General features: G+C 33.8%; 1 protein-coding gene across 1 annotated transcript in view; it reads right to left on the reverse strand.

Annotated features, from left to right (window-relative positions):
- The window catches only part of LOC150079131 (annulin-like), a 189911-nt gene that overhangs the window by 17953 nt on the left and 148311 nt on the right, over nucleotides 1–23647 (reverse strand). The window contains exons 11-13 of the mRNA XM_090382963.1: nucleotides 22343–22487; nucleotides 19265–19425; nucleotides 7287–7426 (exon numbers count right to left, since the gene is read on the reverse strand). Coding sequence (XP_090239089.1) covers nucleotides 7287–7426; nucleotides 19265–19425; nucleotides 22343–22487 — 446 coding nt within the window. The remainder of the gene's footprint in view (nucleotides 1–7286; nucleotides 7427–19264; nucleotides 19426–22342; nucleotides 22488–23647) is intronic.

Raw genomic sequence — 23647 nt, forward strand, 5'->3', positions numbered from 1 at the left:
AGAGGGCATAATGCCAAAATTTGCAGATGATGTAAAATTGGAAGGGTAATTCATGATCAGTGCCAAGCAGTGGTCCGTCAAGAAAACTGGAAGATATATTTGCGGAATAACAACCTCAAAATAACTTACAGACTTGGTGGGGTTGAATTAAAAACAGTAGAGGAACAAAGGGATCTAGGAGTTATGGGTGGATATGAAGTTCTCTTGAGCAGTGTAAACAGGCAGTGAGAAAAGCCCTTGGTGTCCTATCAAGTTACTGAACAACAGACTGTAGAGATAGGGAGTTTATAATCAGTTGGTCTTACAATTGCCTTTTAAGACTGCACTGGGAATGCAGTGTCCAAATGTGGAGACCTCATCTAAAAAAAAAGACATTAAGCTTCTTGAAAGGGTCTGCAGATGGCAAACCTGCATGGCAAAATTCACAAAAGAAAGACTATACAAGGAAAGACTTTGATTATGTGGGCTACAGAGTTTGGCAACCAAGTACCTTAGAGGGGACTTGATTGAGGTTTATATGATGCTGAGAAGGATTAGTAAAATGAATGAAGGCAAAATTTTCACTATTATAAAGAACTCCAGAACTAGGAGCCATAAATTGAGATCACAAGGGAAGAGAAAGGAAGTAAGTTGTTGTTGTGTTTTAGTCAGAAAGTTGTTGATTACTGGAACAAGTTGTCTCTTATACGGAGGCTGAGTTTTGAAGAAATTCAAAGGTCAACTGGATAGTTACCTATCTGAGGAGGGATGCAGAAAAATTTGTCTATTTTGTTATCTACTTTTTTTTTTTTAGCTAGTGCAGCAAAAGCCAAAATAAAAACTTGTTCTCCAAATGGATGGAATTATCAAATGAACTGGTTGGCTAAATACAATTATATTTAACTTAAAGCTTCCAATAACCCAGTTGGTAAATTGCGATCTACAAAGCTCAACTGCCCAGCACAATGCTAAAGGACACACTCGAACAATAGATAACACAGCAACATCCTCAATGGCAACAAGAGATTGTTGCCATTGAGGAACTCCCCGACTTACGTAATACTCGATTATGGAAATTCAACTTTACATAAGTTTTTGCCGGCCGGTGCAAACTTTAAAAAATCGTAGAAACATATTTTGCATCCAATAGGAATAAATGGAGGTATTGTGAAAATACTGTAATGTGAATCCAATAACACTGTTTTTTGTTTTTTTTTTGTAATTCGTTTCAAGTCCTTGGAAGTTGAAATTTTCACTATACAGTCAGTCCTCGTATAACACGTGTTTACACTACACGAATTCGATCATACACGATTTATAAATAGGGGAACGTTATCTTATATAACACGAACCGAATTCGCTTATGCACAATTTGCCTTTGTGTTTACAAGAAATGGCAGTCGAATGCAGAATCACCCCAACTGAATGCAACATGATAGGAATGAAGAGAAGATTCTGAAAATGTATTTATGTTTTTCATATCAGTGAAGGGGAAACACATTTCACCATAATAACGTAAAAACCAACACAATTCCAGCTATCGGTATAATCGCAAATGCAACTAGATCGAGTTTACTACCAGTTTATAACAGATTCCACTAGCAGGAATGCAACTGGAAATTGTTTTTACTGTTTTATGGTAGTAACCCCTAGAAATGTGCTTTAGTAAAATGTGAGGTATTAATCTCTGCCTTTACGGTGTTGTTTATTCAGTTGCTACACGCACATAGCTTTGTTTATGTGTATGAAGCGTACCTCCTCGTTTTGTAATTGTGCTTTATTCCCTAAAAATGAGTAAAATACTTAAGAGGTGTGAAAAGGAAGCGTCCTGGTGAAGACACTGCAGATTCAGAGAGAAAAAGAAAAGCAATATCGATAAACAGACGCGGACTGGATCAAAAATTCTTACCTGGGAAAATTTATAGTTGCCTCATACTATGGTTTATGGCCAAAATCACACCGGCCTCTGGCCGACTGGGGTTTCCCCGGTAAGGCTTATGGCCAGTCCACCTCTGTGGATAGAGAAAAAATATGAAATTGTGAAATGCTTTGAATGATATGAAAGACCATGTGATATTGCACGTGCTACAGACCTAAATGAGGCAACACCGAGAATTACAAAGAATGCAGAGAAAATAAAAAAACTTTCATAGCAGGAACAACTCAAAGTGTAATTAAAATCCATTAGATTAAGATGCAAAGAATTGGAAGAGATGGAATGGCTGTCATCTGTTTGGATAGAAAATCAAACAAAAAAACAAGTTTGCTTACGATAGAAGCAAAAGCATTAGCAATATTTTATTACGTAATAGTTGTAATAAAATACGTAAATATTTTATTACGATTATTTATTGTGTTTGGTAATGTTTTGGTTACAAATGTGTGTTCAATCTCGGGTGGTCGGCACCTAACCCTATTTTTCCCATAGGGCCTGTTGTTTATATTGCACGATTTTGCATTGCACAAGGATTTCTAGGAACACAACTATTGTACTATACAAGGACTGACTGTATTACTAAGCTATTTATCTCCCTAAAAGGTCATATTTATAATGAAAATGACATTACACTTTCACAGATATCATATGTTCTGTTATAAGAATCAATTTTGAACGCCTTTGTGATATTTTTATAAAGCATGTTTATTGTTTAGACCAAAAAACAATAAAAACAATTTGCACTTTCCGATTTATTGGGCTTTTCTGTTAGTGCATCTAATTAGAAATGGGTAGTAAGCTCGATCTTATTGCATTTGTGATAATCCCAATAAGTGCAATTTTGTGGGTTTTTACGCTATTATGGTGAAACGTGTTCCCCTTCATTGAAATCTTCAATCATATAAAAAATAAATTTTCAGAAACTTCTCTTCATTCCTATTTACGTATTACAATGATGAAGGGAAAGTGCCAGGAAATGTAACAAAATTGATATAGAAATGAAGATGAAAATGATTAAGAAGTACGAAACAGGAGAAAGTTTGTCATCTACTGCATGGGAATTAGGTCCTGCTGCTTCAACAGTGAATACTATTTTAAAGGACAGTGTGCATATAAAAGAACATGTCAAAGGATCAACACACTTAAGATCAACAGATCACAAAACAGCATTCAGGCGCTCTATCGAAGATGGAACAGCTGTTAATAATATGGATGGAAAATCAGATTCAGAAGAGAGTGCCCCAAGTCTAATGACCATTCAAGCAAAAGCAACAAGTATTTATAAAGATATTAAGGATAAGTACGGTGAACCCCAACCCAAGTTCGTGACAAGCAACAGGTGGTAAATAGGTTCAAGCATCGCGCTGGTTCCCACAATGTTAAAGTATGCGATGAAGTCACCAGTGCTGATTCTGCAGCTGCAGAAAAATTTTGTGATGTGTTGGAAAAAATTATTGATGAAAAAAATTTTTAACATTCACGAGACTGCTCTGTATTGAAAAAAAAAAAAAAAAAAAAAAAAAAAAGTCAGATCAAACATACACTGCCAAAGAGGAAAATACAATGCCAGGTTTCAAGGTGTCAAAAGATAGGGCCACACTCTTGCTTGGGGCTAATGCAGCAGAAGATTACAGATTAAAACCACTGCTTGTGTATCATTCTGGAAATCCTTATGCATCAATAAAGCCACCCTACCCGTGCATTTCCTATCGAACCAGAGAGCATGGATAACAATATCTCTCTTTGAGGTTAGGTTTAAATGCTGCTTTATTCCTGAGGCTTAAAAATATTGTAAAGACAACAACGTTCCTTTCAAGATTTTGCTTCTATTAGATAATGCGCCTGGACATCCTACACATCTACATGATTTCAATTCGAACATGAGAGTCATATTTCTACTGCCAAACACGACTTCACTCATCCAACCTATGGATCAGGGTATTATTTTGAATTTAAAAGCATACCATTTAAGCACAACATTTGCTCAGGCATTGTCTGCAGTAGATGATGAGAAAAATTTTACGTTAAGAGATTTTTGAAAATCTTACAATATTTACCACGCATCTTAAACATTAAGGGTGGAAATTACTAAAAGTTGTTTAAATGGCGTATGGAAGAAAATATGCCCATGGCACATAAAAGGCTTCGAAAGATTTGAAAAAGACGAATCATATGAAGAGGTTACAGATAAGATTGTAAAGGTTGCAGAGCTACTTCAGTTGGAGGTTGATGCCAAAGACGTGGAGGAGTTAATAGAGGAAGAAGAGAAGGAATTATCTAACAAAGAACTTAACTTGCAGGCAGCGATAGTGAAAGAAGAAAATGCTGACGAAGCTCAAGATGAACCAAATGAGAAGCCGAGATGCTTCATCACCAGAGAGAGAGAGAGAGATGGCAATGGCATTTCATGAAATTGCATTGGCAATGGTGAGGTTTGAGAAGATGGATCCTAACAATGAATGATTCATAAAAGTTAACAGAGGGGTGAATGATATGCTTGCTTGCTTGCTAGAAAGAAATCTACAATGAAAGGAAAAAAGTCACCATCCAGTCATCCATTAATATGTTCTTTCGTAAGTTTGAGCGGCTGACCCCTTATAAATCTGCACATCCCTCAACCTCCGCAGCGGCATGCTTATCAGCTGAAGATGTCAATTCTGGCAACGATGCTCAAGAGGTAAAACTTATTGACATTATGCCTGTCTTCTCTCTCTTTTTGTAATTTTATAATTTTGAATTTTTTTTTAAATTGCACGCTTTTATAATTCTTCCTGCGCATGAGATCAAAAATTGAATAAATACAATAAAAAACACATTTACATGTTCGTCGAACATTTCTCTATTACCCCATGCCTGCATCTTTTTTGATTTAATCAATTCAGTGAGCACAGTTTCAAGTGCTGCACAAGCATGGGGAAATTCCGACTTTCGTAAAACCCGACTCAACATAGCGTTCTACGGAACGCAACCCTTACGTAAGTTGGGTAGTTCCTGTACTGTGTAAAAAGGATTGCTGTAGATATTGCTACTAATAATATTAGAATAGACTTGAGGATTTACTTAACAAGTATAGGGCAATATTGAGAGAGATCTGTGAATTAGAATTAAATCTGAGAGAGTCTCCAATTCTACCTAGACTCAAGGAGTGCATGATGAAAACCTTGTTAATCAATTCAGTCCTCAAAAGACTGTAAGGCTCAATGGGTAGATTTTTTTGTTAAAAGAGAGACTTTTAAAATGGATGCACTTAAATGGAAAGGGTGCAAGAATATTGACTAATACTATTGATGCAGCATTTGGTGGATCAGAAAACTGCTAGCCAGTGGGTGGGAACACAGACTAATAGATTAACAGTTGAAAATGATTGTTGCACTACTTCTACTGGGACTTGCAGCAGTCTGAAATGTGATGTGTTGGAGATTACAAGACCTGCTAGGTTTCATCATGGAACAAACAAGTTCATGGATTGTGTTATGGTTACCAAAAGCAAAAACAAGTGCATGTATACTTGCACTTCGTTTTGCTTTTTTTTTTTTTTTTTGGAGTGCACTGCCTTAGATTCTGTGCTTCATAACCAAGAGTGTTACTCCCCACCCATCCCCATCCTGTACACTTTGCATAAGTCAATAAATGAAGACATAGTAGGGATATCAGAAATGTGGTGCTACTCTGACATAAGCAATACAGAATTTGAATATGGTGAATGCAAAGTGTACAGGAAGGAGGGGATGAGTGGGGAGTAACACTCTTGGTTATGAAGCACATATAATCTAAGGCAGTGCACCCCAAATGATGTGGGTAGCCAGTGCAATGTTGAGTCAGTCTGGTGTGACATAAGCACTGGAAAAACTAAAATGAGAGTAGGAGTCTGCTATATACCAAATGACTATGATAAGGAACAACTACACAGATGAACAGAGTGTACTAGTAGATTGGATTATTTTATAATGGGGGGACTTTCCAGATATTGCCCGTAACTTGTGGATTTGTCACTCATACTGTGTAAGAAATCTGGATTTACTGGGTGACTGTTTTCTACAATAGCATATCAGAGAGGCAAGAAGAGAAAGCAATATTCATGATCTGAGCAGCAGCAGTAACTCATCATGCATCCAGATAAAGGAACCACTAGGTGACAGAGATCATATTATATTGATACAGAGTATACTTAAGGAAACAGCCAAGAAATTCAATGAATTTCCTGGCTATGTATCATCTTTTCATTTACTATATTCAGATTTTGCATATTTGCCATTCCTTGATTCGACCTCCTGCAAAAATTTCCCTCCCATATCTGAATACAGTGTTATTTACTTATTTATTTCTTTGTTATTTATTATTTTTTATTTATTTGTACATAATTATTTTTGTATATTGTTTGCTTCCTCAGTCTCACTTCATTTTTGTACTAGGTTTTGCAAATTCTTTCACTTTTTTACCACTACTTCACTTCCAATTTCGACTATCCCTTAAACTTTTTAGTTCAGGCACCTTGTGTACTTTACATTTTCACAGACACTTTATTTATGTTACAAACCACACATTATTTATATCCTTTTGCTTCCTTTACTGCTACACTGCACATTTTGGAGCATCAGACATATAACTTTTGTTATTTTTCTTTTTTTTTTGCTCATTTTTCTTCTTAACAGTTTAATATTACTACTATATATATATATTAAATAGAATAACAAGAAAGTGGAAACAAAAAGGCAGAAAAATGGAAAAAGGAGGAAATAGTCTAGTGCAGTCAAAGGTAGCAAATTCTGAACCTATGCAAAGCATGGACAATAAAGTGAAAAAAGAGGGAGGTAGAGAGTTATAGAAGTGGGGATAGAAGGTAACAAAAAATATGTATAAGAGATAAATAATTAAAAAACTGATAACATAATTACAAAATTGATAAAATAAGGCCATTGCCACACAACTTACAAAACCGGCCAAAGACTACAAGCAAAATGTGTCAACATGTCTTCATTTCTGATGTAAACCACAAGCCAAAGAGTAAAAAGGATAAACAAATAAAAAAGAGAATAAAATTTATTGTTACTGAAATATAAATTTGTTACCAAAATAAATGAAAATAAAATTTTGTGAGCAAAATAAAAAATTTTAACAAGGATTAAAAGAGTTTTTTTTTTGAAAAATAGCTCGTGAACTTTTTTCCCACACTATACACTAGCAAAAAAAAAAAAGTATATATACCTTTTTTTTGCTAGTGGAGCAAAAGACTTGACCATATGCTAATATTAAAAAAAATATATTAAATAACATCATGAAATTGGGCAAAAATTACTGATATAAACTTATCATAAAATTAAAAGTCAGAAAATTCACATTTATAATTATAATAATATCATCTTCCACTTACTCTTCCACTTGTACTGCAACTGGCTGAGAAAATTCTGGGGTATCAAGAATAAAATAAGCTTCTGTTAGCTCCACAGGTAAAGGATTGCAGAGAGATAATCTGACCATTACTTCTTGATCAATAGCTAAAGGGTCTGTTACCTGTAATATGGAAACAACTAGATTGATTAAATATACCAATAACACATTAAAAAGGTAGAATTCTGCTTAGATAAAGCTGAATCACTGATTTATTTCTAAAGAAAAGTGCAAAACTGCAGATAAGAACCAATATTATTTTTATACAAAACACAATCCCAGGGGCTCACATCTGGTGAGTATGGGCTTGGCACAGCCAGGGTCCTGAGCTGGATATCATCATTCTTCTCTTTCTTGGTGATTCCCTTCTACTTCTGACTCTCTCTCTCTCTCGGTAATTCAGAAATTTTTTTTTTTTTTTTTAAACTGGTGCAGCATAAGCCTCAGGCTTCCTTGCACCATATGGCTAATGATAATAAAAAAAATAATAATAATAATAAAATAGACAACAAATAAGTACCAGTGCAACTTACATTTTGCAAAACAAAAATAAGATAAAGTTAACTTTCACTTGAAAGATAAAAAAAAAAAAAAAAGTTAATGGGTACAAGCAAAAGTTTCAACCCCTTGAATAACTTGGTCATTCAAATAATGACACAGTAAAATGCTGTTACAACAAATACCAACTTAACAGAAATTTTGCTACAATAAAAATTTTTAAGGTACCAAATGAATGTCCCTTATTATTATTATTACCTTTGTCTCCTTTGAGTGAAATACGAGGGTGGTTCAATAAAGAATCACCCTGACCTAGTTGCAGAGGTACTAGCCTGTTGATTCTTGGCATGGGTTTTAGTCCTTCTCTATATAGCCACTGTGCAGATTTACACATTTTTCCTATTGATGGATGAGGCTACAGACACTGTTTTTGTAAAAAGTGGTGAAGTTGATCTTTGAAACATGACTCTGTTGGAGAAATGAGTGTCTCGTCAGGGAAGTGGGTCCCCCAAAGAAATGATTTGAGGGAAGGAAACAAGCAGTCTGATGGTGCAAGATTGGGTGAGTAGGCTGGATGGGACAGTATTTCATACCCACAAGTGGCTGCTTGTGTTGTTGCAATTTCAGAAGTGTGAATTGGGGCATTGTCTTGAAGCATTCTCAGACCTTTGGACAGCATGCCATGCCTACATGTTTTGATTTTCTCCTGTAATTTTGTAAGTTGGCATAATAGGCACCTATAATTGTTCTACTTTCATCATTATGAACTTGGTCCAGCTTAGGTTTTTTAAGACCTGTTCTGTTGTAGCTCTTGGAGGTGGTCTTGATCTCACCATCATTGTCTTGGTCAACCCACATCTCTCTTGCCTGTAGGTTTGTAGTTAAAGGCTAATTTTGGGATCTTCATTCTTTCTAGGTGGCTGATCCATTTTTTTCTGATACCGTTTTATGTCATTTACATTTAATTTCTAGCAGATATCTAAATTTCTTTGGTGGTCTAGTCTTGTAAAGCCTAATAATGGTCTTAAAAATCTCATTTGTGTGCATTTTTCTTATTTATGACCCAGTCTCACAGCTGTAGAAGAGGGCTGATTTTGAAGTGATATTGTGTAAGCATAATTTTGTTTTAGTTGTCATTTGTTCTACCTTTCGGCAGGTAATCAGTCATTATTACGCCTTTCTCATCCCAAAAAATTGTCAGCAAGACCTTTCCTGCTGATGCTTGGACCCTTGTCTTCTTGGGGGGGGGGGGGACCATGATGTTGCTATTCCGTGGACTGCTTTTTACTTTCAGGGTCGAAATAGTGTATCAAACTTTTATCCTGAGTGATTAGATAAGAGAAAAAGTCTTCCTTATTTTTTTGGCCCAGAGCTAACAACTCTTGTGATTTCTGTTGTCGTTCAGCCTTCTGGAAACCAGTCAATAATTAGGGAATCCATCTTGCACTCAATTTCCATAAATGGGGATGATCACGAAGGACTGTTTCAACAGAGCCCACACTAATCTTCACCTCCTGGGACAATTCATGCACAGATATCTGGCAATCTTCCATGATTAACGACTCCACTTTTCTGATCATACTGTCATGGGGATAACCTGGAATAGGCTCAGATTCTACCGATGTCTGACCATACCTAAACTGTCTATGCCAGTGCTTCACAATGCCATATGATAGGGCTTCATCCTTATATACAGCAGTCATCTCCTCCTTCAGGAGATTTCCCCTTCAAGAACAGATACCGGATTAGAGCTCTGGCTTAAACTTTGTCCATGATACTACTTCGTCACACGTTCAGCTCTGTAAGAGAAAAACAAAGACACAGGGCTGAAATTTTACACTTTTAGTACAGAGATATGTATGATGATACACACAAAATATCATGACTCTGCAACATGTGGAAGTAGGTGAGGGCGATTCTTTATTGAACCACTCTTGTAATTACATAATATTCAGTAAATTATAAATTATTTTTAAGTCCATCTAAGCATAAAATGTACTGGTTCACAACATAAACTGTGAAAATCAGAAATTAGTAGGAATAAATAAACACCGGTTTGGTTTATTACCTAGAACATCATGTTAGTGTATTCTGCATTGTAAATTAACAAAGGAAAATAAACATCAAAGATATTCACTAAAAAAAATAAGTTTTAAAAGATGTAGCAAAGGAATTTGGTATTATCTTCTTCCATTTATTTTTGTAGTAAAGCAATGAGACATGTCCATAAATTGTGCCTAACTCTGATTCACTTATCTGCTGCAGCAATATTATGCCTCAAGAGCTTCAGTATATCAAAACGTAGGCAAAGCTGCCCATGGTTTCCGTCAAGGTGTTCATGCCAACCTCCATTATCTCCACTCCTAACACTGTAAGCTCTTGGGCCACAGAGAAGAAAGTTAGCTTCAATTAGGCAACGTAAAGGCACACAAACCGCAAGTGAAAAATAAATATGAATGGCCTTGAAAATGTTCTCAATTTCGCAGGGGAAAAAAAGAAAGATGCCGATCATAAACTATCTTTGATTTATTTATTTTATTTTATTTTATTTTTTTTTTTGCTGTCCCACAGACATTTAACAAATTCTTGGTTCTTGGTGGAGAAAGGAATGAACAATTCCATCAAGATAAAGAAGATAACAAAATAGGGAAATAAAACAGGATGAAATGATTATTTACTGCTGGATTAAAGGGAACATCAAGCATGATGCATAAAAGAGAAACCACAAAATGTTCATTCGAGACCAAAAGACCTAGAATTTGTTCCAAGAATTCTGGTGAATCTGCATATATTTTACTTCTGTATTAATATACTTTTCCTGTTTAAATGGAAAAAACTTCTATTTGGAATTATAGAGGTGGGTACTTTGATATTATTTTATTCCTTTTCTTGAGTTTTGCTATTTTATGATTAAAAAAAAATACACAAATTGTTATTTGGATAAACTAAATAAAAATTATAAAATAAGGAAAAATGTGTTTTCCTTTTTTTTTTTTTCCATAAATTAGTGGAAAATCCTTAAGTGATGGAAAAAAATAATTTCAATTTTGAAATCAGCAAAACAAACTTAAGGTATAGAAATCCCAATTCTAAAATACATGTTTTCATGCCTATGATGTAACTTTTGTGCTACTGCTCTAATTTAATGATTCAAAGTACTACTTATTTAATTACTACATAAAGCAAGCTATAAAATAAGCTACAATTCATTTTACAGTAACACATATAACAAGATATATAATTCCACAAGAACTGAGAAAAAATGCTAACATATAGCATCAGGCAAATTGCACCAAAATTTCAGCTAGCAGTTTTGTTTGAATAATTTAGCATAACTTTTGATGATTTATCCAGTATGAAAATTAAATGTAGCTCTGTGATCAGCACAAGACAAACTATCACTTTAACACTAAGGAATAAAAGAATGGAATCAAAATCTTACCCACTCTGCACTGCTTCAGCTTATAAAAAGTTACTGTTTTTTAGTAAAGTGCACATATATACACTATCAGTAGGTAAAAAAGAGTTAAAAAAGTAAAAGGTAACACAATGGATCTCAAAGTTGTTGGCAGTAGATCAAAAATGCATAAGTTGTCAAGTGAAGTGAACATCTGCAATGTTTTCAAGCAGATCCAGCAAATTTCATTGCAAGATTTGTGACAATGGATAAGACATGAGTCCATCATGAGTCAGGGACAAATGAGTGATCTAAACAGTGGAAATAGTTCTTCTTCCCCTCCAAAGAAAGCCAAGTCAATTTCTTCCATTGGAAAGGTAATGGCATTGATATTTTGGGATGTTGATGGAGTGTTGCTAGTAGATTATCTTTAGACAGTCAGAAGGACATATTATTCAAAGACGAATAACTCAGAAAAGGAGTCTTGTTCCACCAGACCAACATGCTTGCTCACAAGTCTGTCACTGCTAGAGCTCCAATGCATGACTTTAGCTTTGAAATCTTGGATCATCCCCCATATTCATCAGATCTAGCACCATCAGACTTTCACTTATTTCCAAATTTGAAAAAAAAAATAAAATAAATAAAAAATAATAATACCTGATTGGCATCCATTTTTACCACTGACAGTGAATGCATTCTTCGAAGCCTAAGAGAAAACATTCTTCATGGCGGGAATCAACAGCAGGATCAATGGCAAAAATGTATTGACTCCAAAGGGGACTGTGTTGAAAATTGACATGTTACCAGACTCGTCAAATAAACCCTTCCTACTCAGGCCATAAACTTTTCAAATTCTCCTCGCAGTATGCTGTAGGCACCGCTTTTTCCTTCAATATAGCAGATAACGTATGCAACAAACTTTCTAACAACTCTTAGTAGGCTTTAATAGATATACAGTAAACTCTCATTATAGTGCTTTTAAAGGGAGTGACTTTTTCCCCCCCCCCTAAAAAAAAACATAAGTGGGATCCCTTTTTGGAGGCTACGTTTCATTTTCCTTAATATTTTTGTAGATTACATTGATTTTTTTTTTTTTGCAGTGTTGATGAAGCAGTGATTTATATTAAATTGAAAACCTGAATAAAAATGTACTATGCTTACTATTTTGGCGCCTTCAACTTTTTTTTTTCTTATAAAAAATTAACATTTACAAATATTTTATTAAATAAAACTAAACACATCTTGAGTAGTACTATACAAACATGATGAACATTATAATAATAATATTTTTATGATGAAAGTTATTGATGCCATGTTGAATACACATACATAAAGGATGCTAATTACTATACCAGCAAGGAAAACAGATTCAACATTATTAACTAAAAAAACAAAAAAATAAATAATTTACAAGTGCATGTGAATACAGTGATGAATAGCAAAACACTGAGCTGTAAAGAGCAGCCTAACTACTTTCAAAGGTAAAAGTTAAAATTAAATAAACATCACCTGAGCTAGGAGCAAATTCTGTCTTAGATAAACTTAAACATTTCTTAGATAAAACTGCATGATTAATTATTCAAATTTAGCCTCTACATCCCTTTCAAAAAAAAAAGCCAAATATGAAGAGGAACGGTGGTTATATCTAGGTTTATTCCTTCTTAAAAGAAGTTCTTGCAAAAAAAAAAAATATATATATATATATATGAAAGAAAGAAATGCATGGTCCTTCACAGTATTGACCATGGGAATAAAGAAAAAGCATTAAAAGCAGGCTAGCCCTATAAGTACATAAACTAAGAATTTTCTGTATTTTGACATCCCTTATAAGTGAAATCTTTTAACACAACATTTTTTTTTTTTTGGTTGCTTTTGCACATATCCCTCTAATTCAATGCACAACTCTAATCTTAACTCCATTGAATATCTGGTCATCATGCATTACACTTTATGGCATAGAGCATTATCCTGCTTAAACATGTTATGCTCTTCACCATAAAATTCCATCAGCAGAGGAGGTCCAACAGTATCTAGAAGTGATAACCACAGTTTACAGGCAAAGAAGTGCATTCACTCCTCTGAAATCAGAGGAGTGAATGCACTCCTCTGAAATCAGTGGGCACAAATACAAATCTTAAATATGAAAATCTTCATTTTATGATTTTTTAAAATACAAAAGAATAATAATTAAACTTTTCTTTGTTTCACATTGATATATCAAAATTAAACAAGTTTTTCAACATGTTCATTTTATTAATAAAAACAACATGCAAAAAATATTTCAGGAAAAAACAGAATTTAAAATATGCCAATTAAAATCCTTAATGTGTTTACAGTGAAATTCTTTCATCTTACCACAAATTTATCAAAGCTCTACATTTATGAGAACAGCTGTTTGCAAACAGCTGTCTAAGAACCATTAGCCATGTCCTATATTTATATCAAAGAAAATGTTTCACATAGATACAAAGAATTCAAAATATTTTATTTTCTTTAATGACTTTTTTCATACTTGGATAAATTCATCAGACAGCTACCAATCTTTCCTTCAGCCTCTTCTGTTTCTTTCTTTAACAAGAAAGTTCTTTCTTTCTTTACCAAAGATTAAAATTTTTTGAAGGTTTAAATTTTCTCTTCTACATCTTGAGATTGGCAATTTCATTTAAATGAGCAGCACAGCTATTTTAATTATTCTTTATGTTATTATTTAATTATTTTAATTATAGCTATTGTTATTATAATTCAATATTCATTTCATGAAACAAATGAAAATATTACAATTAGAATGTAAGCTGTGCAGAGGATCATGGAAAACCTCTGGTGGGCAAAAGTACACCAGCTGACAATAGTTTTCCCACCAGTGGTATAGAATAACACAATACAACACTACTGATGAAAAGAACAAAGTTCTTTCATCAGATAGGAAAAAAACAATGCATTGCTATGATTTCTCACTCCAATGAATGCATTTACACTTCTCCAATGTTCAGTTTCTTTAAGCATGAGTTTATGTACCATTGTGTTTGTGTGCTATTGCTATTAGCTATAATAGCAATTCTGTTTGGCAATATACTTGAGCTTTCTGATACATCTGTCAAATTATTATGCTTTGTCACTTTGCAATTATACATCTGTCAAATTATGCTTTGTCACTTTGCAATTCAATCTTTACTTCTCCTTTCATTTCTCCCCTCATTATGATCTTTCATACAGAGTTTCCATGGAAACATTAGAGCCTCTGAAATTAATCTAACATCAAGTCCTACAACTTTGCACACTTGTTCACATTCAAACTTTAAAAGTTTGAATGTAGTGAAAGTTTCTACGACATTGTGCTTCAAATTGGAAAAAAAAACAACACATTCTGCCATTTAATTCATACCCAGGTACCCCTATAATTCCCTTCACATTATTAGCACATAGTCCATATTTTGCATATGTGATTATTATACATGTATAATATATATATATATTATACATCCATATATATATATATATATATATACACAACCTGTTTTCAATTCTGATGTAAATCACAAGCCAAAGGGAAAAAATGCAAACACGTAAATAAAAATGAGAATAAAATTTATTGTTACAGAAATATAAATTTGTTACCAAGCTAAAAGGTCACAAAATATAATTTTGTGACAAGAAAAAAAAAAAAAAAAATTTAATAAGGATTAAAAGGGTTTTTTTTTTTGAAAATGGCTTGTGAACTTTACAGCTGACACTATGAAGATGAGAAATTAAAAACTGGAATCGACAACAGAAATTACTTTGTTTTCATTGTTCTCCCTTCTTATTTTCACTTTCTTGTTATTCTATTTTACATATACACAGTAGGCCCTCGATTTAATGGACCCCAATTTAGTGGGCTTTGGACTTAATGGACAAACAATGTCTGTCTAAAGGAAAAATTTAGAACCATTTTTTTTTATTCGTGAATAGAGCACGCTAAACAGTTGGGTCAATGAGTCAGCATTATCTTATCATGCATCTGCTGTTGGGCTATTCATCTGCTGGTTTGGTTGTTTTTACTTTATCGTGATTTTTACATATTTTATAATAAATACGTAATACAGGCTGGCCTCGATTAACGCGATTAATTTGTCCCACGAGCGCATCACGCAAAACAGAAACACGTTAATTGAATATAATAATCGATAGGAAAAATTATAATTGGTCCTTGACCTTCTGGAATGTCTATAAAGAATTTTAAAAATACCTTTTAAATAACTCTTTAACTGTATACAATGTAAAAGATAATGAAAATAATTATGGAATTAAATGTTTATTGCATAAAACAGCGGTTCTCAAACTGTGCGCTGCAGAATATGTTAAATTTTCGAGGGATACACAGCGATACTTGACATCTGTCGGATACCGCGAAAACTACTAGCTTGAGATATTTCAACATTTCTTATTAAGTTGTTTGGACCTAACTACTAAATGGAACTGTTAGGTATTTCTTTTGGTCTGGGTGCACCAGAAAAAAATTACTGAGACACTTAAGGGCGCCATGAACCAAGAAAGTTTGGGAACCTCTGACATAAAACACACAATGAAGAAATGACTGTTGCGGAATATTTGAACAGTGTTGACTTTCTCTTTTCATCAATCAATTTCCGATAGCTGACAACAATCTTCTCTGGGCCCTGGCGAAATAAATATTGCAGAGAACCTCAAACCTTTTGTCTGAGATTCTCTATGATATGAAAGATTTCATCTAGTTCTTTTACCGTTATCTCCTTTGCGGTAACATTTTCATCTGGCTCATTTAAAAATGAATTTTTAAATAAGCCAGATGAATTTTTAAATGAGCCATTGACTTTATTAGCGGGAAACAAACAAGCAACACGTCTTTTTCCGATTGTGGATGGAACACACTGAGGCGGGCAGCAGGCAAAGTTTGTTTATTGCCTGTCTGATGCGCGGTAAGTTTAACATGCGATTCAAATCTTTTTTCAACTATCGCATAAAAAAAAAATCATGTTAACTGGAAATTTGCATCGTGAAAAGTGATATAATTTTTTCAAATAGCGGTAACTGAAACACGCGTTAATCGAACTCGCGTTATGCAAGGCCTGGCTGTATTTGTATATCATTATGACCTCGCAGAATAAAAGTAAAGAGACTTGAGTTAACTTGAGTGTTGCACAAAAATTAGAACTGATTGAGAAGCTTGAAGGTAGTGTAACCGTTGCACGTGTGTGCGAGATTTATAGAGTCAAAAAGCAAACAGTTTCAGATATTTGCAAAAATAAAAAAAAAAGTTAAGGAGTTTGTATTAAAATACAGTGTAGATGGTTGTTCCAAGACTACTTCCACAGTTGGTAGTAGAAAACATATGAAAGTGGCCAAAGTTAAAAACTTAGAGGAAGCAGTGTAGAAGTGGTTTGTTCAGCAACGCTCAAGTGGTGTTATTGTTAGAGGTGTTGAATTAAAGTCAGCTAGTGAAAGGCTTGCTAAGCATATGGACCTAAAATTTCAGGGAAGTGATGGATGGCCGTGGCATTTTTGCAAGTGCCACGGCATTGTTAATAAAAGAACCTGTGGTGAATCTTTAGGTGCAGATGAAGAACAAGTTGAGGCTTTCAGAAAATACCTAAATGAAATTAAAAATGAGGACCTCATTTTATCACAGCTTTATAATGCTGAAGAGACTGGGCTGTAAAGTGCTGTTCCTGAAAATACCCAGGCTTACAAGCATGAAACAAGCACCCCTGGTCATAAGCTAAATAAGGAGTGAATTTCAGTTTTATTTTGGGCAAATGCTGATGGCTTGCATCGGCTTAAGCTTATGGTAGTTGGTAATGCAAAAAAAAAAAAACCTTACCAACTCAAAATATTCCCACTCAAAAAATTCCTGGTTTACAATGGATATTTTCTGTGACTGGTTCTTTAACCATTTTATTCCTGATGTGCGATGCTATCAGACAGATGTGCTGAAAATTCCTTCTCATGAAATAAAGGCTGTTTTACTGCTAGATAATGCACCTGTTTTCCCTGATGCTGAGAGATTAGTTAGCAGGGATAGGAGAATTAAATGTGCTTTTTTGTCTCCTAACACTACTTCACTGATACAGCCAATGGATCAGGGTGTAATCGTTGCATGTAATAGGCTGTGTAAGAAGTTTTTGGAAGAGGTAATGGTCATTTTGGAAGAAACAAAGGATGCAGAAGAAGATACAAGAGGCACCAGGACACTGCAAAATTTACATGCATACAACATCAGATCTGCTATCTTCAACTTAGCAGCTGCATAGAAAGATATGAAGAAGTTGTTGTAAGACACAGAACCTGAAATGGACTTTGACGGAGCTGAGGCGTCTAATTTTTGGGACACTCTTCTGAGGGCCGGCAACAAAAATCAACTGAGAATGATGTGGAACAGTGGATCAAAAATGATGAAGGTGATCCGGGCTATCAAATTTTTTCTGAGATAGAGATTGCGGAAAATGTTCTTTGTGGAGAACAAGAGGATGATGATGATGATGACAAAGAATCAGTTGCACCTCATCCTAAATTGTGTGTTATAAGACAACATATGGATGACATCATACATTATATTGATTCATCATCAAACCCTGATGTGCTTCCTTATTATGAACATTTTTGAGAATTTCGATCTACAGTAATAAGGAAATAGCACCAAGATGTAAGGCAATTGAAGCTTGATGATTTCTTCAAGACCACTTCATCAACTGAACCTGTTTCACCAGAACCCTCTACCAGCAAGGAATTAACACCTCTCCCTCCATACTAAAGTTGTTTCTGACTGAAAATTGATTCTTTCAATTAAGTTTATATTAATATTGAATATTATGTATTTTTTTTAAATTTTTTTTGTGTTTTTTATTCAATGGAGTTTAATAATTTTAAAGTATTTTTTCCCCTCCAAAATGGATTTAAATGAAAAAACTAATGTTCACACTGAAAATAACTTTGGGTGAGCATTAAGAAAAAAATTTTTTTAAAAAGTGGTGGAAACACTCCATTAGTTACATTGTATAGTTTCTATTAAAAATTAAATCTTAATTAAAATAAAGTTTGGTTCCTGTCGTAAATGTTTATATTTTTAAATGTTTTAGTAGCACGTATAAATTACTCAATGTACGTTATATTATTTTATTTATACTTATACATTATAATAACATTTTAATACATCCTATACATTGTAAGTTCATTATAATATATGTTTTTAAAATACATTCGATTTAACTAACTTTCGGTAATAGTGGACAGATACCCCTTCCCCCAATTAGTCCGTTAAATCGAGGGCCTACTGTATAATATATAATATCTCAGTTTATATTTTATATATAAACTGAGATTAAACTGGAATTTCTGCTCTACAAAATATATCCATTATATTTCTACCCTGAAAAAAAATTCACACTATATTTTTTTTTTTTTTATGAAAACCCCAAACACGAAAGGTATCAAAACCTATAGTACTTAGTACCGTGCATGGGTTGACGGAGAAGTATGGGGGGAGGGGGATGCCGGAAACTTTGCTCTAGAGACTAAACATGGGTTTCACCACTTCAAGCCTCCAATAAGCAAAGTGGTGGTATTTCACCGGTTGATGAAAGTCATCTACCACCTTAATATTAATAGCCAAACTTATTAAAAATATCCATACAAATGGGTTTAAACTATTAAAACAGCAAGCAGAGATATTTTTGTACTCTGCAACCAATAACTTATAATACCTTTCAAGAGCAAAAGTTTCAATTTTCTGTTTAAAAGGTGAGAAATCTCTTGAATAGTCAGGAAGCCTTTCTCTGTGTCTGAGTTTTTTTTTTGTGTGCAAGTGCGACAAATAGATATAGTTAATTGGTTGTCACACTTGCAAGCTTGATTTTCAAACAAGGCTCCTACTATTTGAAGAACAGAAAAACACTTAAGCACAAGTTTAAAATTTTTAAAAAGCTAATGTATGTTTTAAATTTTTTACAAAAAAAAAGTAGATAAATATCTGCTTAAAGTTCACTAAAGATAATAACCCTAGTTATGATAATCAGTCATATTAGAAAATTATGTCATACTTTTCATTTTACCTCAATGACAACAATGGGCATTTCTAAGTGAAACACATGTTCACTGTAGTAATCATAGTTTGTGTCTTTTATGGTGGCAAATACTGATCCAAAAATGAAATTTTCATGAAAGAGTAAGTGCTCATATTCAGCATATCTCACTTCCAGTAACAATAATTCTTCTAGAATAAAAAAAAAAAGATATAAGTAACTAGCTTCATCTCTGCAAATTTAGGTTTACATATAAATTAAAATACCAAAATAAACCTACTATTTTTTATGTAAACAGTGTGAGCAGCCTTGTTATACTGGCCATGAATTTTTTTTTTAAATTCATGGCCAGCATAACTAGGCTCATAATAGAATCTCAATCAGTGATAGCCCGCATCTACAAGTGGGCTATCACTAACTGAGATTCCATTGGTTCAGTGTTGATAAATGTGGAGTAGACTCTAAACTGTTATTCATGATAAGCATAAATAAAATTGGGATTATATATACTTGCATATCTGTGTATACCACATTCTTATTTGATATGTTTTAATGGTCTAAACTTTCATACAAATAAGCAACAATAATGTATCAACCATACATAAAGTATAAAATGGCAACTTTTAGAAATACAATAAAAACAACTTTTCAAAGAACAGCACATTCAAAATAATGCAATTTTTGAGAATCCATTCTGCCATGCACCATTAATGTGCAACAATTGATTAAGGCTACAACCCACTCATTGCTTATTGTTTACAAATGTTACACATTAGTTTAGTCCACACACTGTTGATTTAATTCTTAGTTTGTATAAAAAGCCTAGTAGCTTCTATGATTGCATCCCTTAATGCATTTCATTTAGCCTTACAAAAGCAAAATCACTTCCCTTTCCCCTTGATGGCAGTTATATTTTTAAATAAATCCCACATAAAAACACTGTAATTACTGCCATATAGTAGTTCCTTTATTTTCAGATTCTTAATGCATGAAAGGTTGCTTCTGATAATCAGATCAAGAGCATTGCTTTCTCTTGTTGCCTCTCTAACATGCTGGTGTAAAAAATAATCATCCAATAAATCTAGAAGTCTTGGTACCCAACTCGGAGGGTCTAGTCAATATCTGGAAAGTTAAAATCCCCACTATAAAACATTCTGATTTACTGGCCCACTATATTTCTTTGTATTGTAATGCATTGTTTGTAACTCTGTAATGCATTGTTTGCTATACTTATCAAGGTTGCTTCTGATAATCAGATCAAGAGCATTGCTTTCTCTTGTTGCCTCTCTAACATGCTAGCGTAAAAAATAATCATCCAATAAATCTAGAAGTCTTGGTACTCAACTCGGAGGGTCCAGTCAATATCTGGAAAGTTAAAATCCCCACTATAAAACATTCTGATTTACTGGCCCACTATATTTCTTTGTATTGTAATGCATTGTTTGCTATACTTATCATGCCTATAACACCCTCCTACTGGCATCTGTGTTTTCCCATTGCTTATGTCACACCAAACTGACTCAACATTGCACTGGCCACCCATGTCAACTGGATGTACTGCCTTAGATTTTATGTCTTTCTTAACTAAGAGCATAACCCCCCCCCCTTCTGTACTGTCTGTTCTTTCTGTACACATTGTACTCTCTATATTCAAATTCTGAATCCCATAATATCTGAGTGCCCCTGATAGCCTGACAATGTGTGCATTTCATTTGACCAATACGTCAAATTTGTTTACCATGCTCCTAGTATTAGTATACATGCAACAGTTTTTATTCTTAGTAACCCTAACACAGTCGATGTATTTGTTTTTTTAATAAGAGATCCCAGCAAGCGTTGAATTCCCCAACACCTTATTTTCAGGCTTTCTGCATGTTCCAATAGAAGCAGTTCGAGAATCACTCTCACCTATCCTGTGACTACTATTAATCTATTAGTCTATAATAGATCTATTACTAAATAATCTAAAAAATATTTCTTGACTAAATGCCTAAGAGTATGAAGGAGTTTACTTATGCATGGGTAATGCACGCACATTGTTTCTACTACCAAGGTAGTTTTAATGCAAAATTTTAATTATATTCCATATTGTGAACACCTTCACAATGAGTTGCCATGGTATTGCACTACCTCAAATAAGTAACACTTCACTATGGAGAAGACTAATATTATTTTTTCTCGGCTATGCTTCATGATTGAGTTGTCACTATTGCAACAACAACAGGGTATCTGCCCACCCACCTACCGATGATAAGCCAATAAACTTCGAAATGGTGCCGTCTGGGTGGTGGTATCTGCCGAGAATAAGTAACTTTAGTCTGTTCCGCAGGTGAAGTGTTATTTATTCGAGGTAGTGCAATACCATAGAAACTCGTGAAGGTATTCACAATGAAATATAATTAAAACAATGCATTAAAACTACCTTGGTAGTAGAAATGATGTGTGTGTATTAGTAAACTCCTTTATTAATAATTTATTAAATTAGTGCATATTGTCACCAAGTGATCAACTGGGTAAGTTAGGTTAGTAAATGAAATGAAAACAAAAATTTCCTTTCTAGAAAAACTTATTTCTTATCCTTTGAGAAAGGATATACTAACTATACTACAGAAATGAAATGAGAACTCAAAAAGGAAAACTATTCCTTGGAACACTTGTAGAGGAAAATCTTAGAAAGAAATTGCTTGGCCTTAGGATTTACCACCCAAAGGGGGTTGGGGAACACATCAGATTGAGAGCTGATTAAAAAAAAAAAAAAATGCAGGGCAACAAAACTGACATTGAAAAGCATACATTGCTCAATCAAATAACTTGGAAGCACTAGATATTTTTACCAAGGTTCATAAGGGAATTTTTCACAACAAGACCCATTATTGACAAAAGGTATCACCCAGATATGAGGCACTCGCGTATTTCGATGTCCAACATTTTTTAGTTATTGCATTAATTACCAATGACTATCCTAAATATGTAAGATGGTGTATCAGTAATTAATGCACTACTTTTAGTAGTGCATTAGTAACACACTGTTGTGGGAAAATTAACTTCATAAGAATTAATTACTATTATTAATTCTCAATCACAATGACATATACTGTATTTACTTACCACCACTAGGTTCTATTTCTTTCTTAATTTTCTTATTCTTTATCAGCTTTTTAAATACTCCATCACATGAAAATGCATATGCACGCATGAAACACACATACTTTTTAGGGTCAGATTCATCTGAGTTACTCACATGCAGTCTTAACTAAAGAATCAAATTAAAGAAAAAATATATATATATACACGAGAAGATTAGCATTTTGAGTGGAGAATGTTAAGTATATTACACCTCAAATTTTTCATTACAGATAATAAAATACACGATTTCTTGAATACCTCACTTGCTCATCATTTTCTCCTTGAGAGACCAGTACAGTTCTAAACAAAATCATGAGGCAAGAACTTTGAGAAAAAAAAAAAAAAAAATGCTTTTTTTTCAGAGATAAAATTATTATTAAACTCAATTAGTTGACTACTACGACTGACTAAATCACAATCCCTGCAAAGAGAAGGCCCAGTTAGGAAATACAAAAAAGGAATATGTATATTAGGCACAGAAGCATACAATTTATTTGGGGGGACATGTTTTTTTTATGATTTTGAAAATATAGCAGCAGCAAAGTTCATCTTACAGTTATTATATGTTCCAAACAATGAAAAATAGGTGAGAAGCTGTTTATATATATATATATTTGTAATTTTGAAAATCAAGATGTCATTATCATTTAAATAATTAGCAGTTACTAATTACTAACAGGATTAATCAGGAGGTTATAATCAATTCACCTCAGGGGCTCACATCTGGTGAGTATGGGCTTGGCACACCCAGGGTCTTGAGCTGAATATCATCATTCTTTTCTTTCTTGGTGATTCCTTTCTACTTCTGACACTCTCTCTCTCTCTCTCTCTTTCTCACTCAGGGTAACTCGGGATTTTTTTTTTTGGCTGGTGCAGCATAAGCCTCAGGCTTCCTTGCCCCATATGGCTAATAATAATAATAAAAATAATTCCACAACAATCAGCTTCTTAGTTCAGTTCATGATTCAAAGTTCAGACTTATCAGTTCAGTTCTTTGTGTCCTTGACTAATCTTGCTGCTCTTTTCTACACCTGTTTCAATGGATCTCTTTGTAGTCAGTCTGTAGCCTAACCACTGCCATATACAAAATTTCACCTGTGACCAGAATATACTCATATTACATATATTTTGAAAGACTGATAGTTGGTATATTTACTTTGTGAACATCTCGATTAGTAATGATTATTTTCTCACTGTGGTCATTCTGAACAAAACGAATGTTAGCAATTGTTACTCTTCTTTGAGGGTCTTTAATAATTTTGTTCAATCAGATTCAAATTCTTTCAA

The sequence above is a fragment of the Mastigoproctus giganteus genome, chromosome 10 (genome assembly GCF_048544385.1).
Source record: "Mastigoproctus giganteus isolate SK-2022 chromosome 10, ASM4854438v1, whole genome shotgun sequence".
NCBI lineage: Eukaryota > Metazoa > Arthropoda > Arachnida > Uropygi > Thelyphonidae > Mastigoproctus > Mastigoproctus giganteus.